A 25282-nucleotide genomic window follows, 5' to 3' on the forward strand; every position below is an offset into this window, starting at 1 on the left:
AAAAATTTTAAAACCATAGCTACAAAGCTAGCCTGGAGCAGTGATTTTTGGTACAGTAAAACTGCTATTTTCTGGGTCTGTAAATTATTAAGGTGCAAAGATGGCCTTGAATAGAGTAATGTGTTCTGCGTGTCGAATGTGGTACATTGTGAAGAGTCTCTGTGTTACTGATGATTATGACTGCAGGAAGTGTGTTTAGTTGCGAATCCTATCAGATCGCATGGATCAATTGCACTGTCAGTTACAGGCACTGAGGAATTTACCGGAGCTCGGGGGTGTGATGGATGGCAGTTGCAGGAAGAGAAATAAACTGGAGATACAGTCAAGTAGACAGGTTACCACAAAGAAAGGTAGGAGAGGGAGACTTGTCCTGCAGCTTTCCCCAACTCAAACATAATTGGCTTCATGGCAGGAGACAGAGAGTAATGGTGAACGGTTGTTTTTCAGGTTGAGGCCTGTGACTAGCACTGTGCCATAGGGATGGGTTCTAGGACCTCTTTTTTGTCATTTATATAAATGATTTGGATGACAATAAAGAAGGTGTAGATAGCAATTTTGCAGATGACACCAAAATTAGTGACATAATATACAGTGAAGAAGGCTTTCGAAGATTACAAAAGCATCTTGATCAAATGGGTAAATGGGCTGAAAAATGGATAAATGTGAGCTATTGCATTTTGGTGCAACAAACAAGGGTAAGGCTTATATAAGTAATGTTAGTAATATAAGTAATGTTATCGCAGTACAATGAGACCTTGGAGTGCAGGTTCATTGTTCCTTGAAAGTGGAGGCATAGGTTGATAGGATAGTGAAGATGGCATTTGGTATGTTTTCCTTTATTGGTTAAAGCATTAAATACAGGAATTGGGTAGCCATACTGCAGTTGTACAGGACATTGGTTAGGCTAATTTTAAAATACTGTGTTCAATTCTGTCTCTTTGCTATAGGAAGGATGTTGTGAAACTCGAAAGGTTTTAGAAAAGATTTACAAGGATGTTGCCAGGGTTGTAGGATATGAGCTATAGGGAGAGGCTGAGTACACTAGGCTGTTTTCCATGGAGTGTCAGAAGCGGAGGGGTGACCTTATCGAGGTTTATAACATCATGAGAGGCATGGACAGGGTAAATAGACAAGGTATATTTTTTCCTGGGGTGGGGGAGTTCAAAACTACAGGGCATTGGTTTAGGGTGAGGGGGGAAAGATTTAAAAGACACCTAAGGCGCAACCTTTTCACAGAGAGGGTGGTGCATATATGGAATAAGCTGCCAGGAGGAGTGATGAAAGCTGATACAATTATAACATTTAAGAGGCATCTGGATGGGTGTATGAATAGGTAGGGTTTACTTGGCCAAATGCTGGCAAATGGGACTAGATTTATTTAGGATATCTGGTCAGCATGGACGAGTTGGACAGAAGGATCTATTTCCGTGCTGTACATCTTTATGACTGTGTTATTAAACACTTCTGGAGCAGTTGGGACTTGAACCTAGGCCAACTGGCTCAGAGGTAGGGACACTACCATGACACAACACTCCTCTGTTTCTGCTTTTTTTTCTAATAATCAATCTGGTCAGAGATGTTAGTACACACTTCTGGAGCTAGTGAGACTTGAACCCAGGTCTCCTGTTTCAGAGGTAGAGATACTACCACAAGAGCTCTTCTGGGTCTTTAGTAATATATCGAGAAATACTCTTAAACACAACTGAATAGCTTTCCGACCACTAAATCACCTTGACTTCTCGTTTGTTTTTAAAATATTGACCGCCATCAATAAATTACAATGTAGCCAATTTATTCTTTACATGCAAAGCCCATCACAGTCCTGGGTCTGCTAGTTCTAGTTTTCAAATTAGCTTTCTAATCAATCTGTTCAGTGATGGTATCACACATCTCTTCAGCAGTTGGGACTTGAACCCAGGCCTTCTGGCTCTCAGTGACTACCACTGCACCACATCAGCACTCATTTTCTCTGCACAGATATTTTCTAATGAAATTGTTCAGGAGCACACAATTACACACCCCTGGAGCTTAACATCAGGTCTTTTCTGGCTCAGAGAGACGGACGCAACCACTATGCCACAACAGTCCTCCTGCTCACTTGATCTTTTTTTCTAATCAACCAGTTATAGAGTCAAAGAGACGTAAGGCACAGAAACAGACTGTTTTGGCCCAAACTGGTCCATGCTGACCAAAATGTTCGTCCATACTAAATCTATTTCCCTGCACTTGGTCTAAATCCTTCTAATGCTTTCCTATCCATATATTTGCCCAAATGCCTTTTAAATATTGTTAACGTAACTGCCTCAGTCACTTCTGCTGGCAGCTCATTCCATATGCGCCCCATCCTGCCCCTCAGATTCACTTTTATTCTTTCCCTTCTAACCTTAAACTGATGCCCTCTAGTCCTTGGTTCGCCAACCCTGGGAAAAAGACTGAGTGCATTCACCCTTTTCATGCCTTTCATGATCTTATACGCCTCTACAAGGTCCACCCTCAATCTCCTACGCTCTAAAAAATAAAGTCCTAGCTTGTCCAACCTCTTGCTATAACTCAGACCCTTGAGTCCAGGCAACATTCTTGTAATTTTCTTCTGTACTCTTGCCTGTTTAATAACATCCTTCCTATAACAAGGTGACCCAAAACTGAACACAATACTCCAAGTGCGGCCTTATCAACGTCCTGTACAATTGCAACATAACTTCCCAAGTACTATACTCAATGCCTTGACTAATGAAGGCCAGTGTGCCAAAAGCCGCCTTCATTGCCTGTCTACCTGTAACTCCACTTTCAGAGAACTGTGAGCCTAAACTCCTAGATTCCCTCTGTTCCACTACACTCCATAAGGCCCTACCATTCACCATGAAACCCCGACCTTGATTTGACTTTCCAAAATGCAAGACCTCACACTTATCTATATTAAACTCCATTTGCCATTTCTTGGCCCACTTCCCAAGCTGGTCAAGGTGCAACTGCAGTTTCTGACAACCTTCCTCATTGACCACAATACCGCCTATTTTCACGTAATCAGCAAACTTACCAAACATGTAACTGTACTTAGATTCAACACTTCCTTATTGGATGTGTTAGCTTAACAAGGGTGCTTTAAATCCACTGACTTCCTTAAAAGAGGAAATCTCTGCATGAACTATGTAATTTAAATCTAGTTTCCAGTTCCACAATCATGATGATGAGATAAGACAGTGGCAGAGAGAAGTGAGTTTAGTTAACTGCAGTCAAGAATCCAGTGACAGAAGTACATGGTGGTGTGCTGAGGAAGAGGAATTTAAATCAATAACTGAAGGGGCAGTTAATCATTTGAGAAGAAATAATGCTCTTCACTGTCCACAACTATACCACCAATATTGGGATCATCCACAAACTTACTGGATACACCTCCTAAATACCCATCCAAATCATTTATATAAATGACAAATAACAGTGGACTCAGCACCAATTACTATAGCACACCAATGATCACGTCTCCAGTCACTGTCACCACCCTGTCTTACATCATCAATCCAATTTTGTATCTAACTGGCTAGCTCTCCCTGGTTCCCATGTGATTTAACCGTACTGAACAACCTACTATGGGGTATCTTGTCAAAGGACTTGCTCTCATCTACTTTTTTGGTCACCCTCTCAAAAAATTCAATCCAATTTGTGAGACACTATTTCCCACACAGCAAGCCATGTTGACTATCCTAAATGAGTCCTTGCCTCTCCAAAAGCCTGTACATCGGAGTCTCAGAATTCCCTGTAACAACGTACCCACCATAGATGTTAGACTTACTGGTCTGTAGCTTCCAAGCATTTCCCTGCAGCCTTTTTTTAAAAATGACATGATATTAGCCACTATGCAATCTTCAGGCATTTCACCTATGTCTGTCAATGATACAAGTATCTCTGCTAGAGAGCCCACAATTTCCTCCCTAAACTCCCACAAAGTCCTGGGATACACGAAAGCAGATCCCTGGGATTTATCTACCTTACTGCCTTTTCAAGACTTTCAATATCTTTTCTGTAATGTCAACTCTCTTCAAGACATCACTATTTACTTCCCCAAGTTCCCAAGCATCCATGCCTTTCTCAGCAGTAAATACAGATGAGAAATATTCATTCAGAATCTCACTTATCTCTTGTGGCTTTGCATGTGAACGACCTTAATAATTTTCAAGAGGTCTTGTTCTCTGACCAGTTACTCTTTTTCCTTTTATGTACTTTTAAAATGTCTTTGGATTATCCTTTACTTTACCAACCAAGGCCATTTTATGCCCTCCTGATTTCTCTCAATATACTCTGACACCCTTAATACTCAAAGAATTCACTTGATCCCACTTCTTTACCTCTTCTCAGTCTCTGTCCCTGTCTATTTCTTAACTAAACATCACCCTCTCACCTTCCAGTCTTCATCTGCCCTCTCCCTTGCTACCTCACCATGAGTGTCAAAAAGGTTAGCAGTGGAAAAGCCCAGATTAGACAGCATTCAAACAGCAGGAGGGTCGACTTTTCAGCATCCTCACCATTTCTATCCTCTCCTTCTCCCATCTTTCCTTTCATTTCCATTTCCTTAGCCTCTGCTTTGTAACTACTCAACATGAAACATTCAAACTGATCTTTACCATCTATTATTATGGTCGTCAACCCTTGTTTTAATTAAACAGTGAAATTAATTTATTTTAAAACAGTAACTTTTTTTCAACAGCTTGCATCCAAGGCTGGCTTTGCTACTTACTTCAATATTACAGAGCCAAAGGATGAAAATTCTGGCGATTTAAAGGATTGTGGATAATCCAAGATGGAGGAAGAGAAAAATTTGTGGCTTTAAGGGTTGTTCCTTTTTTGAGGTATTTCACATATTGGAGCAGTAATTACTGCTCTATAAGCTGTTGCATTGTTCTGGAACTTTAGGGAAAAATAGATCAAAACAAAGGCACTTTAAAAAGGAAAAAGAGAGGGAAAGATAGAGACCACTCGGTCAGTGTGTGAGAAAGGGGGGGGGGGGGGAACAGGGAGCGAGACAGACTGGGAGCGAGACAGACTGGGAGCGAGACAGACTGGGAGCGAGACAGACTGGGAGCGAGACAGACTGGGAGCGAGACAGACTGGGAGCGAGACAGACTGGGAGCGAGACAGACTGGGAGCGAGACAGACTGGGAGCGAGACAGACTGGGAGCGAGACAGACTGGGAGCGAGACAGACTGGGAGCGAGACAGACTGGGAGCGAGACAGACTGGGAGCGAGACAGACTGGGAGCGAGACAGACTGGGAGCGAGACAGACTGGGAGCGAGACAGACTGGGAGCGAGACAGACTGGGAGCGAGACAGACTGGGAGCGAGACAGACTGGGAGCGAGACAGACTGGGAGCGAGACAGACTGGGAGCGAGACAGACTGGGAGCGAGACAGACTGGGAGCGAGACAGACTGGGAGCGAGACAGACTGGGAGCGAGACAGACTGGGAGCGAGACAGACAGGGAGCGAGACAGACAGGGAGCGAGACAGACAGGGAGCGAGACAGACCGGGAGCGAGACAGACCGGGAGCGAGACAGACCGGGAGCGAGACAGACCGGGAGCGAGACAGACAGGGAGCGAGACAGACAGGGAGCGAGACAGACAGGGAGCGAGACAGACAGGGAGCGAGACAGACAGGGAGCGAGACAGGGAGCGAGACAGACAGGGAGCGAGACAAAGACAGAGAGAGTGCGAAAATTGATCTCTGACACAGCAATGAATTTACATAGCTACTGCCTTTGCTGTTGGAGTTTACGTATTTGTGGGCAAAATGCATCAAAGAAAAATAAACAAACAATGAAATTCACAGCTGACCTTGGAGGAGACTTTGTGAGAGAGATCACAGCATAGGAGCAGATAAGTCCATGTTTTTAAAGTGTAACCTTGCTGTCTTTTTTTAAATAGTGAATACAGTGGGTTCTTTTTGGTTATATGTTCTATTGAGATCTGTCTTGATTAAAATTTAAAAATATAAAACACAGGTACTAACTTAGCCTGGAACAGTGCAGTTTAGAGCAGTAAGATGGTGCTATTTTCTGGGTTTGTAGATTGCTAAAGTGCAAAGAATGGCCTTTCATAGAGTCATGTACTCTTCCTGTCAGATGTGCGAGATTAAGGAAAATTTCCATGTTACTAACCATGATATCTACAGTAAATGTGTTTGGTTGTGAATCCTATCAGATTGCATGGACCAGTTAGAATGGCAGTTAGAGCAATGAGGAATTTACAGGAGCTAAGGGGTGCAATGCAAAACAATTATAGGGAGGGAGAAAACTGCGGATACAGTCAGGTAGATGCATTACTGCCAGAAAAGGTAGGAGGGGGAGGCAGGTAGTGCAGGAGACTCCTGTGGCTGTCACCATCTTAAAAAAGTATGTTGTTTTGGAAAATGTAGGGGATAGAGGACTCAGGAGAATACATCCTGAACAGCCAAGATTTCTGCTAGAGAAATTGGCTCTAAAATAACAAGGGGTACGTCAGGTTCCAAGCAATCAATTGTGAGAGGGAACTCTCTAGTCAGAGGCACGGACAGACATTTCTGTGGCCGACAGTGAAAAATCAGAATAGTGTGTTGCTTCCCTGGTGACAGTATCAAGGATATCACAGAGAGAGTGCAGAATATTCTCAAAGAGAAGTGGGAGCAACAGGTCATTGTAAACATTGGAACTCAAGACATAAGAAGGAAAAAGGAGGAGATTCTGAAGGAACAATACAGGAAGTTAGGAATTTAAAAAGGAGGTCCTCAAGGTTAGTAATATCTGGATTACTCCCAGTGTTACAAGCTAATGAGGATAGAAATAGGAGGACAGAGCAGATGAACACGTGGCTGAGGAGCTGGTACGGGGTGAAGGGTACACATTTTTGGATATTTAGAATATCTTCTGGGGTAGAATTGACCTGTAAAAGGACAGATTGCACTAAAAATTGGAAGGGGACTAATAAACTGGCAGGGAGCTGTGCTAGAACTGCTTGGGAGCATTTAAGTTACTAAGGTGGGGAGGTGGAACCTAGGGATATAACGAGGAAAGTGGTAAGTCTGAGACTGGCACAATTGGGAAAAGAAGCAAGTTAAACAGTCAGGGCAGGCAGGAACAAAGCAGTCGACGAGGTAGGGCTGATAAGTTAAGCTGCACTTATTTCAATTCAAGAGGCCGAACACAGGAGGCAGATGAACTCTGGGTATGATAAGGAACATGGGACTGGGACATCAAAGCAATTACAGTGACGTGGCTCAGGGATGGACAGGATAGCAGCTTAATGTTCCAGGATACAAATGCTATAGGAAGGATAGAAACGGTGGGGGGGGGGGGGGGGGGGGAGGGGGCAAGAGAGGAGGTTTAGTGACATTTTGATAAGGTTTAACATTACAGCTGCACTTAGGAGGGAGGATATTCCTGGTAATATGTCCAGGGAAGTTATTTGGTAGAACTGGATGATCACCTCATTGGGATTGTACTGTAGACCCCTTAACAGACAGCAGGAAATTGAGAAACAAATTTGTACGGAGATCTTAGTTATCTATAAGAATACTAGGGTGGTAAGGTCACGAATTTCAACTTTCCAAACATTGACTGGGACTATCATAGTGTTAAGAGTTTAGATGGAGAGGAATTTGTTAAGTGTGTACAAGACAATTTTCTGATTCAGTATTTGGATATATGTACTAGAGATGGTGCAAAACTTGATCTATTCTTGGGAAATAAGGTGGGGCAAGTGACTGAGGTGTCAGTGGGCATTTTGGCTGAGGGTGGTGAGTTCAAAAGGGCACATTTTTAAGGTGAGAGGAAAAATCCTTAAAAAGAACACGAGGACCAACTTTTTTTTTTAAATACAGTATCAAATTGGAAAGGTTTGGAGGGATATGGGCCAAGCACAGGAAATTGGGACTAGTTTGGGAACATGGTGGGTTTGAAACTGGTTGGGCCAAAGGGTCTGTTTCCTTGCTGTTTGACTCTGAGATTCTAATATCAGATACAAACACCTCTGCATTGCAATTAGACCAATGGATGAATAAATTTCTTACTTTATCGCTCCTATGCTTCTTAAATAATACAGCAAAATTGGCAGTTATCCAGTCCAAGGAGTCAATTCCTAGTTTTAGAAGTGAATGAAAATGCTTCAAAATTTTCCTTACCTGGTTCTTTCAAAACCCTAAGAAGAAACTATCTCTAGATCTTTAAAATTAATTTCTCTTCTACCTTTCATTTTATTTGTACTCAATCTAACTTTCTATGATTTATTTTTAGCTTTCTTCGTATTTCTGGCACTGTAACCACATCCTTTGCAGTGACACTGGATATAAAGCAGATATTTTGTAAGGGTGACATCTCCTGATTTCCAATTAAAATATAACCTGTACCTGCATGTCACTGAGATACTACATAACTTTTACCACCTTCAGCAAACATACTAGCTAACTACAAATAGAGGTAGGTCATTGGTTTCCCCGAGCCTATTTTGCCATCCAAAACAATCATGACTGGCCCGATTACTCCACATCCCAACCATCCTGATAACCTCTTACCTTCTTACTTATCAAGAATCTAACTACCTCATTCAGTCTTGAACATATTCAAAGACTTAGCTTCCACTGCTTTGAGGAACACACTTCCAAAGTCTGATTATCCTATGTACAAAGCAAATCTCATTCATTTTAAATCTGTAAAACTGGAAGTACCCTTTTCGTATCTACTATGTCATGAATCCTCAGGATCATTATCTATTACCCATCGAAACTTTAACAGACAGAAGTCTAAACTGTCCAACCTTTCCTCATCAGACAACCTGTCCACTTCATTTTAAATAAACAAGTTAAATTCACTATTTACTTTTCTCATAGAACCTTCTCTGGAAAAATTAGAAACAGTACATCAATTCTGTCATTTTAAGATGCTAAGATGAAGTCAATCAGGATTCAGATACTTGGCTTGTAGTTCCAACAATTTTCTCAAAACCATTTCCCAAGAAACTGGCATTTTCTGTAAGTTCACTCCATGCCTTCTATTTGACTCTCTGACGCTGTTTAACCTGGTCAGTTAACCATGGGTGATCAGTCCGCCACACTCTCTCTCTCTCTCTCACTGGAATGTAACTGTGCCCTTAAATGCCTGTCACTACATTGGGGTTGACCTATCCTTTAATTTGATTTGCCAGTTGACTTGCTTTCATGCCATACTCATAATTCCTGCATTTTTAAGCTCAAAATACCGACTTCTCTCTCCCTCAAAATGAACGTGAAACTCGAACATTATGATTGCTGCTACCTAGATTCATCTTTGCTTTGATATCATTAATTAATCCCACCTCATTGCACAATTGCAGTTGCTGTCAGTCAGAGACAAAATGGAAATTGCTGAAAAAGCTCAGCAGTCTGGCAGCATCTATGGAGAGAAATCAGTCAACATTTCAGGTTGAGTGATCCTCAAGTTCATATTTTTGGTCATAGCTTGCTCTCTGGTCAGATGTGCTGTTTTAAGAATGTGTCTTAAAAATAACTCATCTCGGCTACCTTGGATCACTGGGCTATGTTTTGTGGTAAGCATAAATGATACAAGAGAGACAGTTTGCACCTTAATAGGTTGGGGACCAGCATTCTGGCAGGCAGGTTTGCTACTGCAACATAGCTACGTTTCAACTAAATATCGGGGGGGAGGGGACAAACTGGATGTTTAAGAAGGAAATTGAAGGGAAAGTTAGAACAAGGGAAGTCAAGAAAGATAACTCTCAATGAGGCAGAAAACTCCGAAAGGGATCATGCTGTAAGGTTGAGTGAAATAGGAGTCGATGGAAAGGGTGAGGGCAGTAACAAATTAAAAATACTGTACATGAATGCACGAAGCATTAGAAATAAGATGGATGAGCTTGAGGCTCTTTAGGAAATTGGCAGATACGATATTGTGGGGATAACGGAGATGTGGCTTCAAGTGGACAGGGCCTGGGAAATGAATATTCAAGGCTACAGGTGCTATCGCAAGGACAGACTGACGGCCAGAGGGGGTTGGGTGACCATGTTGATAAGGGATGATTTTCAGTCCCTTGAGCGGGGGGATCTAAAATCAGGGGATGTAGAGTCAGTATGGATAGAGCTGAGAAATTCTAAGGGCAAAAAGACCCTCTTGGGAGTTATCTACAGGCCCCCAAACAGTAGTCTGGATGTTGGATGTAAGATGAATCATGAGCTGAAATTGGCCTATCGCAAAGATGTAATTACAGTTGTTATGGGGGATTTCAACATGCAGGTAGACTGGGAGAATCAGGATGGTATTGGACCTCAAGAAAGAGACTTTGTGGAGTGCCTCAGAGATGGATTCTTAGAACAGCTGGTGCTGGAGCCTACCAAGGAGAAGGCAATTCTGGATCTGGTATTGTGTAACGAACCAGAATTGATCAGGGACCTCGAAATGAAGGAGCTATTGGGAAGTAGTGACCATAATACAATAAGCTTCAATCTGCAATTTGAGAGGGAGAGGGTAAAATCAGAAGTGACAATATTTCTTTGAATAAAGGGAACTATGGAGCTATGAGGGAGGAGCTGGCCAATGTTCAATGGTGAAATACCTTAGCAGGGATGACAGTGGAGGAACAATGACAGATATTTCTGTGTATAATGCAGAAGATGCAGGATCAGTTCATTCCAAAACGGAAGATCGATCCTAGGAGGAGGTATGGGTGGCCGTGGCTGACGAGGGAAGTTAAGAAACATATAACGTTAAAAGAGAGAAAGTATAACATAGCAAAGATAAGTGGGAAAACTGAGGACTGGGAAGCTTTTAAAGAACAGAGGATTACTAAGAAGGAAATACGCAGAGAAAAAATGAGGTACGAAGGTAAACTGGCCAAAAATATAAAAGAAGGATAGTTAAAGCTTTTTTAGCTATGTGAAAGGCAAAAAAATGGTTAAGACTAAAATTGGGCCCTTGAAGACAGAAACAGGGGAATATATTACGGGGAGCAAAGGAATGACATAAGAATTGAATTGGTACTTCAGATCTGTGTTCACTGGGGAAGACATAAGCAATCTTCCTGAGGTAACAGTGGATGAAGGACCTGAACTTAAGGGAATTTATATTTGCCAGGAATTGGTGTTGGAGAGACAGTTAGGTCTGAAGGTTGATAAGTCCCCAGGGCCTGATGGTCTCCATCCCAGGGTACTGAAGGAGGTGGCTCGGGAAATTGTGGATGCGTTGGTGATTATTTTCCAGAGTTCGATAGATTCGGGATCAGTTCCTGTGGATTGGAGGGTGGCTAATGTTGTACCACTTTTTAAGAAAGGTGGGAGAGAGAAAGCAGAAAATTGTACTATAAAAGGATGAAATTACGACACATCTGAATAGTAGTAACAGGATAGGTCAGAGTCAGCATGGATTTATGAAGGGGAAATCATGCTTGACTAATCTTCTGGAATTTTGAGGATGTAACTCTGAAGATGGACAGGGAGATCCAGTAAATGTAGCGTACCTGGACTTTCAGAAAGCTTTTGATAAAGTCCCACACAGGAGGTTAAAGAGCAAAATTAGGGCGCATGGTATTGGGGGCAAAGTACTAATTTGGAATGAAAGATGGTTGGCTGACAGGAAACAAAGAGTAGTGATAAACGGCTCCATTTCAGAATGGCAGGCAGTGACCAGTCGGGTACCACAGGGATCAGAGCTAGGACCGCAGCTTTTTACAATATATATTAATGATATAGAAGATGGTATTAGTAATAACATTAGCAAATTTGCTGATGATACTAAGCTGGGTGGCAGGGTGAAATGTGAGGAGGATGTTAGGAGATTACAGGGTGACCTGGACAGGTTAGGTGAGTGGTCAGATGCATGGCAGATGCAGTTTAATGTGGATAAATGTATGGTCATCCACTTTGGTGGCAAGAACAGGAAGGCAGATTACTACCTAAATGGAATCAAGTTAGGTAAAGGGGCAGTACAAAGAGATCTGGGTTTTCTTGTACACCAGTCAATGAAGGTAAGCATGCAGCTACAGCAGGTAGTGAAGAAGGCTAATAGCATGCTGGCCTTCATAACAAGAGGATTGAGTATAGAAGCAAAGAGGTGCTTCTGCAGCTGTACAGGGCCCTGGTGAGACTGCATCTGGAGTATTGTGTGCAGTTCTGGTCTCCAAATTTGAGGAAAGACATTCTGGCTATTGAGGGAGTGCAGCGTAGGTTCACGAGGTCAATTCCTGGAATGGCAGGACTACCTTACACTGAAAGACAGGAGCAACTGGGCTTGTACACCCTTGAGTTTAGAAGACTGAGGGGGGATCTGATTGAGTCATAAGATTATTAAAGGATTGGACACTCTGGAGGCAGGAAACCTGTTTCCGCTGATGGGTGAGTGCCGAACCAGCAGACAAAGCTTAAAAATACAGGGTAGATCATTTAGGACAGAGATGAGGAGAAACTTCTTCACCCAGAGATTGGTGGCTGTGTGGAATGCTCTTCCCCAGAGGTCCAGTCTCTGGATTCATTTAAGAAAGAGTTGGATAGAGCTCTCAAGGACAGTGGAATCAAGGGTTATGGAGATAAGGCAGGAACAGGATACTGATTGAGGGTGATCAGCCATTATCATATTGAATGGTGGTGCAGGCTCGAAGGGCAGAATGGCCTGCTCCTGCACCTATTGTCTATTATCTATCTGACCTTTCTGGTATATACACAGATCAATATCCCCCATGATTGTGTATTTATTGTTCAGGTGCTTGTACACTACTTCCAACTAGTGAATTCTTGCCTTTCTCTACCCCAACCGTTTCTACATCCTGGTTTCCTCAAGTTGGGCTATCCCTCTTTATTGTGCTAGTACCATGATTAATTAATAGGTCCACCCTTCCTCTTTTTCCTAGCTTCCTGTCCATTCTAATCTTTCAATATTCAAGTTCCAATCTACATTATCCTGTAGCCATGTCTTTGTAATAGCTATATCATACATATGTCATTTTATTCTCAGCTCATGTTTTATTCTGAATGCTGTGTATTCAGTTACAGAATCTTTCGATTTGTTGTTTAATGACTTTTCTAATCACTGCCCTTAGCTGTCATTTTACTCTTCTCTTCTTACTCTCCTGCCTTTCCGGTCAGTGTTTCTCAATCATTGTTCCCATACTAAATCTTTCTTTTAAAATATTTATGAAATCTTTAGAGCTGTTCTTGCTATTCAAGTCTTTTTTTTAATTTTTGCAGTTCCTATCATTTTGTTTTAAATCCCTTTATTGTTCTTTATACCTCTTGCTGTGTATAAGGCATCTCCTGCTGTTTAACTTTTAAAAAGTCCTTTGTTTGAATATTATTCCATTTCTCATCTGCCTTTTCTGACCAAGATTGTTTAATCATATAAGCTGAACTCTTGAAGTTCTTGAATAGTTCTTGCGACATGTCCTCATTCCGTTGTCTTTCCCTTAGGCATCTGTTGATGAAAATGCCGCAACCCAAAGGACTAGCCACACTACCATACATCAAGAGCATTTCCGAACTGACAGCCAGACTACTGCGACCACTAGGACTCATAACAGCACACAAACCAACAGCCACTCTCAGACAACAACTCACTAGAACGAAGCACCCGATACCCAGTATGAGCAAAACCAATGTAGTGTACAAAATCCCATGAAAGGACTGCACAAAACACTACATAGGACAAACAAGAAGCCAGCTAACGATCCGCATCCATGAACACCAACTAGCCACGAAACGACACGACCAGCTATCCTTAGTAGCCACACACGCAGATGACAAGCAACATGAGTTCGACTGGGACAACACTATTATTATAGAACAAGCCAAACAGAGAACAGCCAGGGAATTCCTAGAGACATGGCACTCATCCACAGATTCAAATCAATAAGCACATCGACCTGGACTCAATATACCGACCACTGCAACAGACAGCTGGAACTGACAACCAGAAGCGGCAGAGACAAACCACAATAAATGCCAGAGGAAACATCACAGAAGCGCTTCACAGGAGGCTCCCAAGCACTGAGGATGTCACCTAGACAGGGGACGAAACATCTGCAACACAAATTTCCAGCTCGGCGAACAGAACCACAACAATAATGGTTCTGAAAGCACTAACTTTGAAAACCGCATTAAAATCTAACCAATGTGATGATGTCATGCAGTCATGGATAGGGAAAAGTGTCATCTGGCTCAAGATCCCAATACAGACATGTTATTAGTGTCTGCTGATTGGCTAGTTAAGCATAATAACCAAGACTAAATAATTCATACCTGTTGTTATAATGCAACAAACCACTTCATTAAAGCAACTGACTCTTCCCATTAAGACTCACTAGCAATTCATCCTAGACCACTGTTGACCATATAAATTCAGTCTAAAAGCCAGGATCAGCAGCAGCACCCTACCCTAGCCATTAACTGACAGTGGTTGCTTTGACCACATACAGAACAATTCAGTCCACCTATCTTATTGAACCAAGGTTAGCCTTACCTAAAACTATTAGCTTTTGTTCATGAAGCATCCCTTTGCTCTTTTGAGAACCAGTGAATGTCAACATATTACTGTCGGTAACTAGTTGAGATTTTTGACTAATGCAGATTCATTTACTCACCATTAAATATCAAATATTTATCACCTTCAATATAAAAATGTGTAAATAAATGCCAATATCTACCAAAATTTCCCAATTAAATACAAGATTTTTTTCTTACTTCTCCACATAGTCAAATTTTAAACAATACTTTTAATGACAGTTCCTCCTATCCTAAAAAAAACGTTTTTCTTATTTTTGACAAATGGCAATTGGATTGAACTGGAGGTAGAAGGCAGGCTAAGGCAGTAAAACTGGATAACCCTCATTAAATACCTATTTGCACATAAAAAAAGCTTCGCCCAATCAACACCATTTGCCACAAGAAATATTGTTGCTAGTTGCATTTGCAACTTATTATTGTGGAAATTGTGAGAGGTTTTTCACTCTTCTTCACCCCTTTTTAATAAGGAGGAATCATTATACACTCATTGTATTAAATGCATTCTGACAAAAAGAATAAGACTGTTTTCAGATTTATGTGTCATTGTCACACTTAATAAAAAGAATGAAAATTCAACTCCAATTAATAAAATCATAATAATTAAGACAGTTAAGGCCATTTATTTCAACTATGGCTTGAAAATATTTGACTTCACATTTAGAAGTCCAATTTCAATAAATGCTCCTCTTTAAGCTAACCATTGTCGGTTTCATTTTAATTCATACAGCTTCAATGTAAAAGCATTTCGACTAGTTGTTTGAAGGCAATGACTCATGCCATTGTATAATTGCACAGACACTGGCTATCCTACAAACTTGTCTTTTGAGAGTCATAAAAGCTCAGAAATAGGGTAATCAGATCAACATGTGTGCACTGGCTAAAAAAGGAAAAAAAAGTAACAATTCATTCTAATCCTACATTCCAGCACCTGGTCCAGAGCCTACAGGTTACAGGATTTCAGCAGCAGATCCAAGTACCTTTTAGACTAGTTGAGGGCAGCAAATTCCCAACAACCACCATCACCTAGGTGACTAGGTTTTTCCCTCAAACCACTGTCAATCACTTAAACTGGTAATTTACCTCCCTGCTAAGGAAGCTTATTATGAGAAGGTTTTGGTAGATTCTTCAGTTGTGCAATTCGACGTGACCTTCAGGAGTGTGAAGCAATGTGAGCAGCTCCTGAAGGTCTTCAAGGAGAAGGAAGGGGAGCCGCTGTTCTCCATCTTGTCAGTGATCCCATTGTGTGTGCTTCCTTCACAGAGGAGTCGGGTTGTTACAATCCATTTGTACAACCCCTATGTTCCATCGGCTGATGTCCTGACCTTCCAGGGAAGGTACGTCCAAGTCAAGGGAGAAACCACTGATGTGGTCGACCCCTTTGGGATCTGGACCAGTAAGCGGCAGGTCAGCGTAACTCTGAGGGTCGATGACAACAGGAACATTCTCCACCCACCCTCGAGCTTCACAATTGGAGGGAGCAGGGCAGCCGAAAGTGTGCCGAACCTGCAGGAAGTCGGGACACATGGCGGCGGGATTGCAAAGTGACCATCTGCAGGAACTGCAAACAGGAGGGTTACCTGACCAAGGACTGTCAGGAAGTAAACAGCTGCAACCTGTGCGGAGAGGCGGGCCACATGTACAAGACCTGCCTAAGACGGGGGGGGGGGGGGGGGTGCGGGGAGCCCCACTTACACACATATGGCTGTAGATGGCAATGTGAGTCAGGGACCTCCCAACCAGGAAACATCAGACCCCCCCAAAGTCCATCCTCCATCCAGTGAGAACCAGGGGATACCCACTGCCCCACAGGTAACTGAGAGCTGTGATCCTCTGACAGTCCCACTGTCAGACACTGTACTGGACGGTGCGGACCCTTGCCTTGGCTCAATGACACCAGAGGGGGGTAAATGACCCCAGTGAGAAACTGGATAGCTACCTCAGCCCAGTGAGGGTCCAGCAGTTCGTGCTCACCATGGGGATGCAGACAGCTATCCCAGAGACAGGGCAGTCAAATGGACAATGGTAACCCCATAAACTGGGGGTTAAAGAAGGTTCCTTTGCTACCGTATAACAGGGGGCCCACTGTGGGTTACGCTGAAGCCACAGTTAAATACTAAAATTCTGGATGGTTAATAAAGGGAACTGTAAATACGATAACTGTAAATTCGATTAATTCAACCTGTTCTCTGTAATGTTAAGACATGCAATGTGTGTGTGTATACATATGTGAACGGCATGACCAATTGTACAGGGACTAAAGATTTATTTCTGTGAATAAAGTATATTTTGAAATAAAAAAAAAGTTTTGGTAGATTCTTCAGTTGTGCAATGACAAAACCCACCGATCTGCCATAAAATATATACTTCCCAGCAGGAGTAATTGGTAAAAAGAGCCCTGGTATGGTTTTTACTTTTCTCAACCAGGAGCACCAAGGGTAATCATAATATTCCCCACTACAGCTCTACTACGGCTGAAGCTAGTTAACTCGGCAGAGATCAAGGATTGTTATTGACTTGTGACCCTGTGCTGTTTATTTGATGTGCAGTTATATTAACTTTCTGCAATTGCTGGGTCACCTGTGAAAAAGAATCATGCTACTCTGCTCAGATGTATTTAAAATTCTCCCAAAGTCAGCCAGCTACGTTAATCAAGTGATTTTTCATGGGTAGGAAGGAAGGAAGGAAGAAAGAACGAAAGAAAGAAAGAAAAACACCTTTTTTCTGTCAGTATTTGAGCATCAACAGCCAAATGGTACTGAAGTCAATGTTAATTATGAACAACCTGAAAATATTTAATTCCTATTTAATATTCATTCTAATATTATCAAAGTGGCTGGATAAGTAGTAATTTTCTTTTATTCAGTGGTATTTAACACATTCAATGCAGAAAAAGAGGGGCGCAGATTATGAACAGTACAATCAAGATCACCATGTTCAATAACGCAAAGCCAACAAGTATCTAGGAAATAATTGGATAAAAATTACATTTTGCAATCTTACAAAAATAGTATCAACCAAAGTGTAAGCAACAAAAAGCATTGACGGAAACAGAACAATTTCCAAAATAAAAATGTCACTTACCAAGTTCGCCATATAAATTGTTAACAGCCCTCGCCTGTAAACCAAAGAGACATTTAATTATGTACTGGATACTTAGTAAATATGGCTACATTACATTGGCTGAATGCATTTCCAGATAAAGGTGTTAAGGGTTTTTCAAATATTATAATATAAAAGCCTTTTTTGGGATGATATTGCAACATAAAATGACCAGAAGCTGAATCGTGAAAATTGTCAAGTTTTTAATCTGAATGACATTTTTGTTAAAAATCACACAACACCAGGTTATAGTCCAACAGGTTTAATTGGAAGCACACTAGCTTTCACAGCGGCGCTCCTTCATCAGGTGATAGTGGAGGGCTCGATCCTAACAGAATTTATAGCAAAAATTTGCAGTGTGATGTAACTGAAATTATACATTGAAAAATTGATTGTCTGTTAAGCCTTTCATCTGTTAGAATACAGTGATGGTTTCACTTCTTTCATGTGTAAATCACAAAATATGAAAGAAGAATGAAAGAAGTGAAACTGTCACTGTATTCTAACAGATGAAAGACTTAACAGACAATCAATGTATAATTTCAGTTACATCGCACTGCAAATTTTTGCTATAAATACTGTTACGATCGAGCCCTCCACAATCACCTGATGAAGGAGCGTCGTTCCGAAAGCTAGTGTGCTTCCAATTAAACCTGTTGGACTAAACCTGGTGTTGTGTGATTTTTAACTCAATGAATTAGACTCAAAAGTCTTCTGTGACAATGAGTTTCACAGATTCACCACCTTCTGAAGAAATCCCTCCTCACCTTAGGTCTAAAGGGTCATACCTTCATAGAGGCTGTGCCCTTGGACTCTCGTCTTTCCTACTAATGGAAACATCTTCTCCAAATCAGCTCCATTCTCTCAGTACTTCTGTAAGTTTAAATGAGCCTTGTGCACTCTCAGCAGTACATTTCCACTCTGTATTCCAGTCCTCTTACAATGCTAATGCTGCATTTGCCTATCTGTCAACTGAAACTGCATGGAGACAGTGAGGACTGCAGATGCTGGATATCAGAGTCATAAATTGTAGTACTGGAAAAGCACAGCCAATCAGGCAGCATCCCAGGAGCAGGAGAGTCGATTTTTTGAGCATAAGCTCTTCATCAGGAATGTGGGGGTGGCCCAAGGGGGCTGAGAGATAAATGGGAGGGAGGTGGGGCTACGGGGGAGGTAACTAGGAATGCAATAGGTGGATAAAGGTGGTGAGTCATGGTAATAGGTTGGATTGAAGGGTGGAACGGATAGGTGGGAAGGAAGATGAATAGGTAGGACAGTGCCAAGTTGGAGGGTTGGATATGGGATGAGGTGAAGTACGGGGAGATGAAGAAACTCATGAAATCAAAACCGATCCCGTGTGGTTGGAGGGTCCCAAGGTGGAAGATGAGGTGTTCTTCCTCCAGATGTCAGGTGACTAGGATTTAGCAGTGGAGGTGGCTCAGGACTTGCATATCCTTGGCCCAATGGGAAGGGAGAGTTGAATTGCTCGGCCACAGGGCAGTGGGGTTGATAGATGCATGTGTCCTGGAGATATTCTGTGAAACGTTTTGTAAGTTGGCGCCCTGTCTCCCCACTGTATAGGAGACCAGATCGAGAGCAATGGACACAGCAGATAAGGTATTTGGAGATACAGGAAAATCTCTGCTGGATGTGGAAGGATCCTTTGGAGCCTTGGATGGAGGTGAAGGGAGAAGGTGGCTGTGGCAAGGGAAGGTGCCAAGAGTGGAGAGTGGGTTGGTTTTCTTTGGGGGGGTAGGGTGCGTGGGTTAACCTTTATTGAATCCTGAATTAGTAATCCCAAGTACCTTTGTGCTTCAGATTTCCAAAGTCTTCCCCCATTTAGACAAAATGTCTGACACCTCTCGCCAACAAAGTGCAAAACCTCACATCTTCCCACACTGGATTCCATCTGCTACTTCTTTGCCCACTCTCCCCTCCCTGTCCAAGTCATTCTACAGCTTCCTTACTTCCTCAACACCAATTGTCCCTTCACCTATCTTTGTGGCATCTGCAAATTTAGCAACAATGCCCATGTTCCTTCAGCCAGATCATGAATGTGTAATGTGAACAGTTATGGTCCCAATGCTGACACATGCAGAACTGAACTAGTCACTTGCTACCATCCTGAAAAGGACCCCTTTATCCCCACTCTGTCTTCTCCCAATCCTCTATTCATGCCTGTATCTTGCCCCTAACATCATGGGCTCTTATCTTATTTAGCAGTTTCCTGGATGGCACTTTGTTAAAGACCTTCTGGAAATCCAAATACATCATGTCCACGGGTTCTCCTTTGTCTAACTTACTCATTATCTCCTTAAAGAATTCAATGGATCAATGGATGAGAGAATATATCACAAATCTGGAAGAAAAATTAAAAAATAAAATCTGAAGAAAATAACTAACTTTAACCATGCCCATAAACTTGCCTCATAAAACTGCAAACCTGTCATTGTAAAACGTGCTCCAGTTGCAACTTGCAAGATGAGATAACTATAATATTTGACTTTCTATTCCATTCAGGATAAGTTCAAACTTCCACTGATCACCTCTGCTCTCAATCACTTTAGTGGTTTTCAAATACCATCCACTACTCACCTAAGTACAGAAACAGCATTATGTCTTTTCCAAGTTTGACAAGCAGATCCAGCAGCATAACTTGAACCAAAAGTTCAAAAAAAAGGTAGCTACAACATTCCAAGAGCGTAAGTCTATGTATATACGCTGTATAGCAAAACCAATATCAAAAGTCACTCATTATCAGATGTGTTAGTCAAAAAACATTGCAGCATGGTTTCAGTTTTCTACTATCAATTTTAATTTATCGTGAAGGCTAAAACTAATATCATATTTCAGGCTGTTAAATAGATCAAATTTTGATATTCATGATTTGTATGGTCAGTTACTTGGGAGTGCAGTTTTTCCATCAGTCATTCCCTTTAAAATTTGTTCTTTTCTTTAACAGCTTCCAGCAGACCAAGCTATGTGCCCAGAATTCCCTGATGATCTTGGACAGGCACCAACTTTTGCATTGTACTCACAGTACTTCTGTGACAAGATTGAGGCTGTGAGGCTTTGGATGGATACTTCACAACAGATTTGGGCAGTGAGCAGGATGACTACTCAGTTTTGAACATAACATAACCTAGTTGTCCAGCAATTGTAATTAAAGTCACCATAGGCCCAGAGGACAATAGGTGTGCTCTCTTGTTAAATAGAGCTGACTTTAATCGGAGAGTCTCCACACCACAAGGGGTGATGTTGAAAAGGTACAGTGACCTCACCCAGTGTAGGACTTCTACCTGCACTATTGGCTTCACTTTGCATCACAAATCACCTATTCAGCCAACTGAACTATCAAATCTTTTATCAGCAATCATAGACAAAAAAAAGACTAGAGGGGAGATCTGAGTTTGACAGGCATGCTTGCAAGATGACAGAACAAACCAGTCTCATTTATAGTCACATGGGAATATAGAATGTATGCATATGCAGATCCTAATCAATCCTGGAGAAACATTGTTTGTGGTAGCATTGGTTTTACTACATACTTCTCACCACTTCTCATTTCTAAAATTATAGCAAGAAAATTAAAACTATTCATCATTTTTATTAGCAACAAATAATACGATCATGAGCCAGATATCTCAGTTAGTGACCAACACAATAACTGGAGTCATTGAAAGCAATGAGGATGACCAATGAGATATTTGTTTATAAGTAGTTTGAACAAGTGCAGTGTAGATTTAAATTTGTAATGAGAATTGTTTCTGAACTGCAATAGTTTAAATATAATTACACAAAACTATGGTATAGTCACAGGAACGGTACAGAAACAGACCCTTTTATCCAACCAGCCTATGCTGACCAAATATCCTCAACTAATCTCGTCCCATTTGCCAGCACTTGGCTCATATCACTCTAAACCCTTCCTATTCAAATACCCACCCATATGCTTTTAAATGTTGTAATTGTACCAGCCTCCACAACTTCCCCTGGCGGCTTATTCCATACACACTCTACCCTCTGCATGAAAACATTGCCTGTTAGGTCCTTTTTGAATTTTCCCCTCTCACCCTAAACCAATTTCCTCCAATTCTGGACTCCCCAACCCAGGGAAAAGACCTTGCCTATTTACACTATCCGTGCTCTTCAAGATTTGATAAATCTATAAGATCGCCACCTCAGCCTCCAAAGCTCCAGGGACAGCCCCAGCCTATTCAGTATCTCCCTATAGCTCAAATCCTCCAACCCTGGCAACATCCTTGTAAATCCTTTCTGATCCCTTTCAAGTTTCACAACATCGTTCCAATAGAAAAGAGACCAGAATTATGCACAATATTCCAAAAGTGGCCAAACCAATGTCCCATACACCCGCAACATGACTCCTAACTCCTATACTCAATGTTCTAACCAATGAAGGAAAGCATACCAAACACCTTCATTATCCCATCTACCTGCGACTCCACTTTCAAAGAACTATGAACCTGTACTCCAAGGTGTCTTTGTTCAGTAACACTCCCCAGGACCTTACATTAAGTCCTTTCCTGATTTGCTTTTCCAAAATAAAGTACCTCACATGTATCTCAATTAAACTCCATCTGCCACTCCTCGGTTCATTGGCCCATCTGATCAAAATCCTGTTGTACTCTGAAGTAACCTTCTCCCCTATCCACTACACTTCCAATTTTGTGTCATCTGCAAATTTACTAATTATACCTCCTATGTTCACATTCAAATCATTTATGTAAATAACGAAAAGCAGTGGATTCAGCAGTGATCCTTGTGGCACAGCACTGATCACCAGCCTCCAGTCTGAAAAGCAACCCTCCACCACCACCCTCTATCTTCTACCTTCAAGCCAATTCTATATCCAAATGGCTAGGTCTCCCTGTACTCCATGTGAGCTAACCTTGTTAACCAGTCCACCATGAGGATTTTTGTCAAACACCTTATTGAAGTCCATATAGATCACGTCCACCAATCTGCCCTCATCAATCACCTTCACTACTTCTTCAAAACACTCAAATTAGTGGGACATGATTTCCTATGCACAAATATTTGTTGACTATCCCTAATCAGTCCTTGCCTTTCCACATATATATCTCTCAGGATTCCCTCCAACAACTTGCTCACCAATGTCAGACTCGTCGGTCTATTCCTGGCTTTTCCTTACCATCTTTCTTAAATAGTGGCACCACATTAGCCAATCTCCAGTGTTCCGGCACCTCATCTGTGACCATCAAAGATCCAAATATCCCAGTAAGGGCCCAGTAATCACTTCCCTGATTGACAGCTTCAAAACAATTGGATTGTATTTTCAAAATTTCTCCTGGAAGCACTGGAAAGATTTGAGGTTCAATAGCAACCCTATTAAACACCATCATGAATTGCCCTGAAGAAAATAAGTGAAACAGATAGCATAGCTATAAATTGTTTCTCCTGTTCCTAAAGCAACTGAAATATAAAATCACCTTTGTTCCAAATCCATTACAAATGCACATTTGCACATACTCATGTACCTCATCACAAGAATGTTCCTCTTTAGAAATGTCTTGCAGAATCATGGTCCAGATGTCAAATATATTTCACCTATTCAGAATAAACTTTGAGCTGTTGATGCATTAAGATGCAATGCATATACTACATCTCTGACCCTACTTAACATGACTCCAGTAAATTCCCTGGACTACTGGTGAAAGTAATTGTCAAACTATTATAATGGAGCTCTGTTACAAAATACTTGAACCACCTGCAAAATATTTTCACCTGATCAACAGAAAGCTTCACTCTACATTAAATACCAAAATACAGCAAACTCAAACTTTAACCAAGTGATTTTAATTCAAATACAACTAAAACCTGATTTATGATTCCAGTTCACACCATTTTAGCCTCAGATCTGGTCATTTGCTATAATATTGGGTTATATACATCCTAAAGCTTCACCATAGAATAATGCTGTATTTCTCTCTAACCACATTTCAATTACAGCCTCTGTTAAAGATACATGCACAATCATGGAGTGTGTTAGACTAAATCCTATAAACAGTTAACTGCAATAGTTTGTGAATACAGAAAAAAGTGTCAGAATCTCAGGCCACAAGTGTGTAAGAAAAAGTAGCATGGAAAGAAATGAATATAGCCATGTGTTAATAACTATATTTATTATAATATTTATAATAAAGTTAGAGTGTTTTATAGCCAGCAAATTGAGAGTTATTGATAATTATTGAATTTTTGCCTTGAAGTATGTAAATATCTCTTTGCAGATTCTGGTCCCAATATTTTTATAATTATGTGTTTATATTAAACTCAAAATTGTCTTTCCAATTTCATTTACACAAATCCTGATTGTGTTTTGCTACTTGAATGTGGGAGAGATCTTCCTTAAACTCTTTACTAAAGTGATTACTTGTGCAGCGAACAGCAAATAAATATCTGATAGGAGTCCAGAGTAGATGACTCACCAAAGTAGCAATACCTAAAAGATTAGCAGAACCAAAGAATGGTGACAAATAAGCTTTAAAAATATACCCAGCTGACAAAAAATTGTCGACAAACAAATGCCTGACCAGCCATGGATATCAACAACCCACAAATAAATTAAAAAGCCCTCAATTCATTGCAGTGATAGATAAGAACACAAATTCAAAGAAAGAAAATGCCTAAACAAAAAAATTATGAATAAAATAAAGCAGTGCAACTGTTCAGGCATTTTAGTTTTATATTGTTTGAATTATCACATTTTTTGGTGAACTCATTACTTGGACGCTATAACAGTTTTCCAAGTTTTGCAGATAGGCAAAGATAAATGTAACAATAGCATTTCAGACTCTTTCTCTTTGAGCAAATATCCAATTGTCAATGTATTATGCAACCCTAGCAAAGATATTTAAATTTGTTGGATCCAGCCATTTGCAGATGAATTTATAAACACACAGAACAGCTGCATTAAATTAAATTGGTTTTATAAGCACACACAAGCCAACAAGGAAAAAATCTTAATGGATCAATTAGTAAAATGTAATGACAATATGGAACATAAAAACTAACATTATTCACATTTAGCAAAAGCACATTTTAAAATGATCACATACAATCATGAATCCAATTGCTGTTACACCACAAAATAGGTGGTCTGAACCCAGTACCTGTCCATAGTAAATAGAGGGCTGCACAACCAGCTGAGTTGCATTGTCCGCTGTAACTTGTACTGATTTCAGTAGCAGAAAGTCCTGCACATTCACTATTTGCACAATAAGGTAGAACACCAAGGAATTAGGAGACATCATTTATTAGTTTGTTAGAAAAAGGTCAGAGAGTTCTATTGTTATACATTTCGTCTTCTGGATCAGATATTAAGCTAAATTCTCAATTGAGAATAGAAGTTCTATGACAATATTCAAATTAACTCCAACTTTCCAATCAATATCCCAAGAACGAATTAAGAACACTCACTTCATAGTAGTGACAGAGAAGACCACAAATTGAAAGAAAGAAAATGCTGTATAAATTTATGAACAAAATTAAGCAGTGCAACAGTTCAGATATTTTAGTTTTATATTGGTTCTTACAATCCTTAACAACATCAGCAAAAATAGTTATGAAGAAAAAAGGAAAGAACTTAAACAAGAAATTGCTGGGGGGTTTGTTGAAAGGGGGCTGAAAGCAATTTCCTTG

The 25282-nt window shown here is 40.9% G+C and overlaps 1 protein-coding gene across 2 annotated transcripts in view; it reads right to left on the reverse strand.

Annotated features, from left to right (window-relative positions):
• The window catches only part of tmem135 (transmembrane protein 135), a 556007-nt gene that overhangs the window by 398751 nt on the left and 131974 nt on the right, over nucleotides 1–25282 (reverse strand). For both annotated transcript variants that reach the window (XM_060825966.1, XM_060825965.1), the window contains exon 4: nucleotides 17585–17618. In XM_060825966.1, the coding sequence (XP_060681949.1) occupies nucleotides 17585–17618 (34 nt within the window). The remainder of the gene's footprint in view (nucleotides 1–17584; nucleotides 17619–25282) is intronic.

The sequence above is a fragment of the Hemiscyllium ocellatum genome, chromosome 6 (assembly GCF_020745735.1).
Source record: "Hemiscyllium ocellatum isolate sHemOce1 chromosome 6, sHemOce1.pat.X.cur, whole genome shotgun sequence".
Classification (NCBI taxonomy): domain Eukaryota; kingdom Metazoa; phylum Chordata; class Chondrichthyes; order Orectolobiformes; family Hemiscylliidae; genus Hemiscyllium; species Hemiscyllium ocellatum.